The 9,713-nt window shown below is 38.1% G+C and overlaps 1 protein-coding gene across 1 annotated transcript; it reads right to left on the bottom strand.

Moving 5' to 3' along the window:
- Positions 1 to 288: 288 nt before the first annotated feature.
- On the bottom strand, positions 289 to 8,936 carry LOC139953158 (lymphocyte antigen 6D-like). The gene is made up of 3 exons (XM_071952586.1): positions 8,529 to 8,936; positions 1,525 to 1,673; positions 289 to 910 (listed from the first exon to the last, which is right to left on the bottom strand). Exons 1-3 carry the CDS (start codon positions 8,596 to 8,598, stop codon positions 671 to 673), a joined length of 459 nt encoding a protein of 152 aa, XP_071808687.1. The 5' UTR covers positions 8,599 to 8,936; the 3' UTR covers positions 289 to 670.
- Between the last annotated feature and the right edge of the window lie 777 nt (positions 8,937 to 9,713).

The raw sequence follows: 9,713 nt of genomic DNA, 5'->3' as shown, positions 1-9,713 counted from the left end.
ACGTGGACATTTTGGTTGGTAAAACATTTCATGGAATAATATTTTAAGAGAAGTCTTTCACCATTACCTTCTGTAAACCCTGTAAGTTATTTGTAAATCTGTGAACTTTTTGTTTCTGTACCGAAAGGGTCCAATGGCTTTAAATTAATATTTTGGGGTAAAACAACTTTAGGACTTATCATTGATATAGACAAAGAAAAGATGCGACATTATTTTGACAACATTTAAACTAGGAAACGGTAATGTTTATTCATGACAAATATCTTATTTACAACGATACTACGGTATAATACATTTTATTCCCGCAAAGAACATGAGTGTGAGCGAAATCACAAGATTATAGGCCCAACATAAGATTTTGTTCTCTTTTTGCATTGTGTTTCAAAATCAGTAAAACTAAAAGATCGCCAACTGACATGATACTACTCGTGTCACTAAAGCCGTAGTTTCCATAACACAATCTTGTTGAGATCTTGGCCCAATTTCATTGAGCTGTTTTGCAGAAAGTATTGCTTAAAAAGTTACTGCTGAGCAACAATAAGCAGGACCAGTCAGAGATGCTACTTGAAATAATATGGTTCTTTAGCTGGTACCTTTTTCTGGTAAGCATATATTTGTTGTGCTTAGTTTGTAAAAGCTTGTTTCACCTCGTTGCAAAAACATCGTTTTTTTAATTCCAAGGAGAGCCAGCAAACTTATAAGCCACCATTGCTACAACCCCGAGCTCAAACGTATTCCACGTATGAGGTTGTGCAGAGCTGCTGGAGTTGTTGCAACCATCTGTACCGCAGCAGAATGTACACGTCTGCACGTCGATCCCGAAACCCCTGGTATCGCAGGATGGAGTGCACGTATGTGCGCAGTCTCTCTCGAAGCTTTTGATGACGCGGTTTCCTTTGACTATGTGGGTCTGTGGAGACAATCATAAATGAATAATATTATATCAAACAAAATTGTGCTAGGGAGACCGCCAACCGAGATTCTGGGGTGTCCCCCGCCGGAGATCCCCCGCCCCCATACGGCGAACTGTTCGAACTAAGTTCGTCTGATAGCGCCCTCTTTTGAGTCCTCAAAATGTCAGGCGGAGTGGAATCTCCTGACACACCGGCACGCTAATTACAAGTCACATTAAATACATGTGGAAAATCGTATTATGTTAAAGGGACAAACCGGCTTCGTTTGGGCTTTTTGGTGTACGAAAATAGACTAAAAATAATGTGGTCTTCCAAGAACGGGTCGTGGGTTCAAGGTTCAAGGTTCGAGGTTCAAGGTTCAAGGTTCATTTTATTGGGTTCAATCCCAGCCGGGAGTAAAAAATTAACGTCTGTGATTTTGTTCACAGGACTCAAGAAGGTATTGAGCCTGTACAGTGCTTGCACACTTCGGTGTAATGGTAAAACCCACATTAAAGAATGGAGAAGAACAGTTTATAATGAAAGAAACCATCAAAATTAATATTACCGTTTCCGAGTATTAAAAAAACAAACGAGTTTTAAGTTTGATATTCGCAGACAACGCACCCACCTTACAAAATCGTTCATGTGGTTGGCAATCTCTCGGCTCATACATGACATCTCCAGTGCTATTTATAACGTTATGGATGCAGTTGAGATCTGGGTTTGACATCATCTTGAAATCAACAGCGCAGTCATAGCAACGGAGATTGCCTTGTGCTGTAAAAATAGAGAAGGCAATTGCAAATCATTTGTATCTTATGTCGATACTGCATGCAACAAACTCCTCAATGGAAATATAAGTTGAAGGTGTGGTGTGGCAAGTAGACAACATTTAGTGGTGAAATATGAAAGTGGTCATTTGAGCCTAGTCTTGAATGAGTCTATTGATGGTGACTTCTCTTATAAAACTGGTAGCCGGTTTCATTCAACGAGGGTTCTTGTGACAAGGAAACGTTGTGACGGTACGGACCTATGTTATTTTTGTCATGAGTCTGCCAAACACTCGAATAATAAACAATCCCTCGATGTCGAGGAAGATGTTTTCCACAGGTAAACTAAGTTATTAGGGTTAAGGATAGCAACAGTCCGATCCGTGAGCCACATTCTCTCAAGGAGATGTCACAGGTTGTACCATGGACGAGACGTCTTGCTCGCTCCCTCTAATGCAGAGACAATGGACATATACATACAAATGTTTTATATACCGCAATTTCATCAATACCACAGCGGTTTGTGACCTAACAGAGAAACAAATAAACGGAGAGACAAAATGCAATTTAAATCAAACAGCAAAACAATCATTGTGGGAACAGGTGTGATTTCAGATGCTTCTTGATAATATGAAGTGAATCAACAGAGCGCAGAGATGGGGGGAGACTATTACAAAGTTTAGAAGCGGCAAAAGAGAAGGATTTGTCAGCAGCTGAAGCAAGAGATTTGTGGTTTATTTTAGGACTAGTCACAGAAAGTCCCAGGGCCCATCTAGTTATTCTCCCACTAAATAAAAACACCCATATCAGTTTGAAGAAACAAAATGGATCACCTCTTGCCGAAATAGCATGAGAATGTTTTGTTACAGGGCATAATGTCATCCAAATACCTCCAAGAGGTATATATACAATGGCATTGATAGTTTGACTTGTGTGGCACAAAATGCCTGTTACTACAAACACATAATCGATGTTTTCTTGGCAACATTTCATCCATGAATTATAGCTTCGTCTCCGAGGCTTGATTACTGCTTAGCTCTCAAGGCAATCCAATCAACAATTGCGAAACTGGCATGTCTGTTTTTATGTCAGCCAATAAAACCAGCCTAATTCAAGTAATGGAAAATTTATTACCAACCCAATTTAATTACAGAGGCTAAAAATAGGAACATGGTAAAACTGAATGTTAACTTATTGATGATCGAGATTAGGGTGGTATGATTCTAAACAATTTCTACGTCAGAAAAGGGACTCTGTATATCAATCTAGCGAGTTTTAAAGGCAGTGGACGCTATTGGTAATTACTCATAAAATGATTATCATCATAAAACCTTACTTAATTACGAGTAGTGGGGAGAGGTTGACGGTATAAAATATTGTGAGAAACAGCTCCCTCTGAAGTGACGTAGTTTTCGAGAAAAAAGTAATTTTCCACGAATTTGATTTCGTGACCTCAGCGTTTAGAATTTGAGGTCTCGAAATCAAGCATCAGAAAGCACACAACTTCGTGACACAAGGTTTTTTTTTCTTTCATTATTATCTCGCAAATTCGACGACTGATTGAGCTCAAATTTTCACAGGTTTGTGATTTTATGCACATGTTGAGATACACTAACTGTGAAGACTAGTCGTTGACAATTACCAATCGTGTCCACTGTCTTTAAAGGTACCTGGACACTTTTGTTAATGATTGTCAAAAGAACAGTATTCTTTAGTGTATCCAAACATGCACAACAAACCTTGGTCATTGAAGTTGCAAAAGAATGAAATAAAAACACCCTTGTTGCACAACTTTGTGTTCTCTCAGATGCATAATAAAAGGCTTCAGGCCTGTAGTCTTTTATATTTTGAGTAAGAAATTACCTCTTTCTCCGAAACTAAATTATTTAAGAGGGAGTCGTTTCTTACAATTTTGTATACTATCCACAGATCTCCATTGCTCGCTACTAAGTAAGCTTTTATGCTAACAATTGTTTTGGGTAATTACCAATAGTGTCCAGTACCTTAAAGAACATTAGTTGCATGTGTTGCATGCTAACGATGAGCAGGTATTTCGCATAACAAAAGAAGCCCCGTGAAACATTGTTATTCTTACAATGGCAGTAACGTAGCCAGACCTTTTTCATTTTGAGGAGAAATTAAAGTCACCTGGAAATAGATTTTTTTTTTTCAAACATAAGAGTATATGCTAACGAACAATAAAACAATTTTTTAGTAATTGTTTGTCACGATTTATATGTTTAAACAATATACATAGATGTTTGGGGGGCTGACTCCGCCTACCCCTTTTGTGACGTCAATCGAGGCAGACTTTGCCTGCAATGCGTACAGTAAACACACGTGCAAAGTACATGTACGTCCAAGTCGTGAGTTGGTACATTTCAAAAAGTGTTTTTCTGCATTCAGCAGCAATACACCTGGTCGGCATTGCCGGAAAAAAACAATTGTGTTTACTCTACGCATTACAGGCAAAGTCTGCCTCGATTGACGTCACGAACAGCGCCCTCTCGGGTCGGGATCTACTCTTAAATTTGTAAATAACATAAGAACTAATTTTTTAAAACCTTAGTTAACTGTCTATTCACATTTCACTCATCAAAACACATATATTAGTGACAAAAGCTTTATTTTGAAAAAATACCACTTCCAGATGACTTTAAAGCGAGGGGCAAAGATCGTAATTTACCAATGCATTTATTCAACGCATTCATTCGTGCATTGTTTTCAAGTCTCATTGTGGGCAAGAGGGCGGAGGGGTTCTGAGTTGGGGCTACCACCACTGACCCCCCCCCCCCCCCCCTAAAAACTCATAACGATGATATGACTCATTCTATACTGTTCGAAAGTTCATGTATATTCATTTATTTATTTATTTATTTTGACAAAGAAAATAATTAGTTTATATCATAATGAGCTTATAATAATATGCTCATATTTTCCCAGTCTCTTTTCAAATTATTTGCCATCCTTCATGCTCATGAATTTATTACCAACATGTGGAGCCTGCGGCATGCAATCTGTCAATGTACTACTACTACACATTTTAATTAGTTCCCTTGATGACGTTTCATTTGAGGTGGTCGATATTTCGTATTTCTTCCCGGGCTGTTACGACCAGCTTATTACAGCAATTTGAACTTTTTATTACACCATGTATAGGCAGAGGTTAATTGCCTTTTGTTGAAAGGATAATAAAATGCAATTGCCATCATGTCTATACATGATATGAAAATCGTATAGTGCAATCACACGACAGCAATTTAACTGGAGTCCCTTGCCTAATTTTAGCATGGTTGTCAATCCCAGTAATGTTTGACAAGATTTTGCGAGATAACTTGGAACGTAGAAACAATTATCGTCCTTTCACACAAGGTACATTTTGTAACATTTTATTTACAACCATGCTATAATTTAGCAAAGAACCCTTGCTTAATTGCTCTCGTGTGAAAATCCCTTATAGTCTGTGTATGGCCTTTACTTGGTTTTTGCCTGCCAGTTTTGTTCCTCAAATTTGCAGAATATTGATGATGTGATTATTTGTTCCAATAATATAATAAGAAAATATTAAGACAAGCAAGGGAATAGATCATTATGGTAAATGATAATTACTTTTAGGCATAAAGCAAGAAGCAAAACAAGCAAGTGTCCATAATCATGTAAATCTTCGAGGGAAAAAGCAAATAGGGCCTATTGTCTGCGTGCTAATGGGAAAAAATATGGGGGTTTTTATACAATAGAAATACTGTATAAAAGCTCATAATTGTAAAATTTTATGCGGGTAATTTTTAATTTCAACAGTTCAGATTTCAAATCGCGAACCTTTTCGGTCCATGGGTGTTATTTTTAAGGAAAGTCTGATTAATGATCCCATATTTTTGCCGTCAATGAAAATTGGTCAGCAGAAACAAATCGCCGAATGAAAGTGACAAACTTCTACCGGACCCTCTGTTGTCTATGTTGTTTTCAATCAACTTAATTCAAATAATGTAAACATGAATAGGTGTTATACACATTCAAAACGGGGACAAAAGTCGAGAGTCCCGTGATGAGTCCACGGTTCGGGAAAGGTTCACAGTTGGAAGTACAAAACCAATGGGAGCTCTTGCAAACAAGTTAGAGTTTACACTGGACACCTTGGGCAATGTGTCAAAGACCAGTCTTCTCACTTGGTGTATGTCAACATAATGCACAAAATAACAAACCTGTGAAAATTTGAACTCAATTGGTCGTCGAAGTTGCGAGATAATAATGAAAGAAAAAACCTTTGTCACACGAAGTTGTGTGCTTTCAGATGCGTGATTCCGGGACCTCGAAGTCTGATTCCGAGGTCTAAAATATTTTAGTGGCAAATTACTTCTTTCTCGAAAACTACGTTACTTGAGGGATCCGTTTCTAATATCGTTGCAGCTCTCCATTGCTTGTTATCAAGTAGGTTTTTATGCTAACAATGCTAGTAATTACCAATAGTGTTTATATCTTTAAACAAAGGAGGGATATTTTAATGTCCACTGGCAGGCGTATATACAATTACAAGCTTGTGTACGTTGTTATGGTAATCATTCACGTTCAAACAACAATGCCGAAAAACCGCTAAATAAATTGATTTATAGAGAGCATTGTCTTTCTCTCATTCGTTCACTGAACGTGGACTGATTAAAGGCACTGAACACTAATTGTTACAAACGGGTCCCTCTGAAGTAACCTATAGTTTTTGAGAAAGAGGTAATTTATCACTCAGATAATAAATTACTTCAGCTGTAGCCTCAAATGGTGTTTTTTCTTTGATTCTCTCATGCAAATTCGATGACAAATCGAGTCCAAATTTTTCTCAGCTTTGTTATTTTTCTGCATGTTGGGATACACATACTAAGTATACGGGTCTTTGACAATAATTACCAAGGGGCACAAGAATAGACTATTGAAACAAATACCTATTCTAATCTAAACGAAATTGAAAAACCGATGGCATTGTAGAGCTTTCATCCACTGTGATATTGTAAGCATATACTGAGCTCCGAGTAGGCCTAGTTGATTTCCAGTGGTCGGCTCAAGTGATCCACGCTACCGTGCCCCACTATAGGAGCCTTGAATATAATTGCAATTCTTGTTGATGATTGGACGTGCTGTTGAAAGACCAACCACGGCAGAGTTATACCATACGTAACAATCCATAGGCCTTAACTTAAAGGCACTGGACACCTTTGGTAAATATTGTCATAGACCAGGAATTCTCACTTGGTGTATCCCAACTTATGCATAAAACACCAAACCTGTGAAAAATTGTGTTCAGTTGGTAGTCGCAGTTGCAAGAGAATAATGAAAGAAAAAACATCCTTGTTGCACTTAGGTGTTTTCAGATACCTAAAAAACGGCTTCGTGCCCTTTAATAAACGGCTTTTCATATTTTGAGTGAGAAAAAACCTCTTTCTCAAAGACTACTTCGGAGGGTGTTTCTCACAATGCTTTATATTATCAACAGCTCTCCAATACTCGTTAACAAGTATTTTTTATGCTTACAAATGTTTGTAGTAATCACCAATATTGTCCAGTGCCTTTAAGTCAACAAGTCTTTCTCATCAAGACTGATGGGACCCGCCACATCTTTGAACGGACGCACCAAGGGATCAAATTTTGTTGACAGATTTTCTCAAGGAATTCGCATCTCAAAAAGAATCCACGAAGACCCTACCAAAAGGTAGCATTGATAGCATACATTGAAGAATTAACAGCAGAGCTTGAAGTAACCAGTACAGTGGTGGGATGTATTCCAGTCACTTTGTTTAAAGGTGTTCAAATATTTACTGTCACTTCCGTCAGTAGCCTTTTTAAACGAGTGCGAGCAGGAGTTGACGGGACATGGCCGTTATATATCATTACCAACATCATTAAGGTTGTGTTAGCCAGTGTAAGATGTAGCCCTCTTCATGTAAATGCCATTTATTTAAATGTCTTGCAGTTCTGGGGTCGATTTCACCACAAAGAGTTAGGACTAGTCCTAACTTAGGACTAGTCCGTATGAGATATATATATTTTTTTTAAACTTAAGGCTAGTCCTAAGTTAGGACGAGTAACTCGTTTTAACTCCACATAAGACTAGTCTTAACTCTTTAAGAAATCCACCCTTGGTGTTCCTGCATACACCCTGGTGCCATCTCTCCATCTTCTTCTCTGGGCATGTCTACCTCTTTTCGTTTTCCCTGTCATTGGTTGCCAATCCGTTATTCTTGTTGTCATCTATTTATTGTCGAAATCGGGCAGTGTGTCCAGCCCATCTCCATTTAGCTTGTTTTGTTTTCCTTATAATGTTTCGATACTCTTACATTTCCTTCAGGGTTTAATAGCAATAATTAGGAAGACAATTTCCACCGATTTTCTGTTTATCAATCGGAACTTGCAGATCTGAAACCTTAAAGATAATTACTCCACAAGTGTAATGACCATAACAACTTGGTTATACGAGTACTGGAGAGATGTTGGTATATTTAAACAAAAAACAGAAATTACCCCCTTTCAAATAATTTAGTTTAATAGAAAGAGGTAATTTTCACCCAACAGTTTGAATCTGAGAGAGTCTGAATGCCTGCAGCAGCCATTCTCATTCATCTGAAAGCACGCGCAATTCTATCTTTAAAGGAAACGCATAATGTGAGGATGAGGATACAGGTGAGGATACAGGTGTTTGTCAATTACCAAAAGGATACCCTGCCCAGTTAAACAAATACAGGTAATCCATTTTGTTTTTAAATCAAGAAAGAAAAAAAAATTAAAAACATATATATATATATATATATATTTTTTTTTTTTTTTTTTTTTTTTTTTTTATAGATTAGTCCCGTTCGAAATACATTCAATGATTACTTACCAAAATAAATGGTTGCTGCGAAGATAAATATCCACACCACAAGACGTTGTGAAGATGGGTTAGTCTCCATCTTTATAATTTAAACTGTTGAAACTTATCATGTGGCCATGTCTCGTCATTCACGTTTTGAGACACCATCAAAACATCGCAATATCATGAGACAATTAATTTGAAACAATCACTTTCTATTACATGCACGGCACCAAGATACACACTTCGGCCGTAATATTTGATCAATTTACGGCGATGATATCCATCAGATCCCGCTACTATAGAAAGACCAATTCGTCCTCAAAACGTGAACTCTATAGATAGGAGCATTCGTCTAAACTCAGTGAAAAGCTGTTTGTTGACGCACCATCAACACGCTATCGCGGAAGATATCATCAGGTTATAGCTGGAGACGGTGTGTGTTGTGTGAGCTGAGACAATATTATACATGTATATCGATCGATGCTGGTCTAAAAGTCAACAGCCGTATCGCATAAAAGAATACAAGTTGAAGTAATTAGACTGGCGTTACATCATAGTGTTTATGATACCATACCTCTATGGGTGGACTGCACATGACGTCATTGGCCGCCATCTTTGATGTAACGTGCACGCGTGAAAGAGAGTCGAGAGTTGTGCGCAGCGCTTTCACGCACGCACTTTTCCATTGTTTTCCAATACAATACAATACATCAATACTACTTTATTGTCCCTGCATGGGAAATTCCTTTGGCCTTATTGCTCACATTATAAAACATCACTAATTGCGGTCGATGACGTCATTATTATGTGCAATCTATTTATGGACTGCCCATACAAAAACGAGTCTAAGGAATTATTTGCGTCAGTATTCTTTTTATGATGATAGTATTGAGAATCTGGTAATGTCATTTTGTAGGTCAGGTTGGCGTTGTGTTTAAAATTCCTTGTAGACGCCCACCTCTAGGACCAGGTTCGAATCACGCCGGGGCACTTAGACTTGATTCAAGTCCCGTTCTCGTGCGGGGGGTCCCTAAGCATATACCCGCCGCTGTCAAAATGTAGCTATTTGTGTGGTCCCGAGAACATAGGGGAATACAAAACATCACAAATCAATAGTTTTCTAAATTGGCACGGGAGGACTTGAGTCAAGTCTACGGGGCACTCGGCTTTCAGTCTCTACCTGACTGCATGGGCTTTTCCCTGGAATATTTC

Source organism: Asterias amurensis, chromosome 21 (assembly GCF_032118995.1).
Source record: "Asterias amurensis chromosome 21, ASM3211899v1".
Taxonomy (NCBI): Eukaryota; Metazoa; Echinodermata; class Asteroidea; order Forcipulatida; family Asteriidae; genus Asterias; species Asterias amurensis.
Note: the sequence above shows the minus strand (reverse complement) of the source record. Positions and strands in the feature narration are given on the sequence as shown.

What these genes read in the sequence shown, in the direction of transcription:
- LOC139953158 (XM_071952586.1), bottom strand. Translation starts at nt 8,598, where the DNA reads ATGGAGACTAACCCATCTTCACAACGTCTTGTGGTGTGGATATTTATC. An exon ending in CGCAGCAACCATTTATTTTG is followed by an intron (nt 1,674 to 8,528) that starts GTAAGTAATCAT and finishes CTATTTTTACAG; the next exon opens with CACAAGGCAATCTCCGTTGC. An exon ending in CACATGAACGATTTTGTAAG is followed by an intron (nt 911 to 1,524) that starts GTGGGTGCGTTG and finishes TTGTCTCCACAG; the next exon opens with ACCCACATAGTCAAAGGAAA.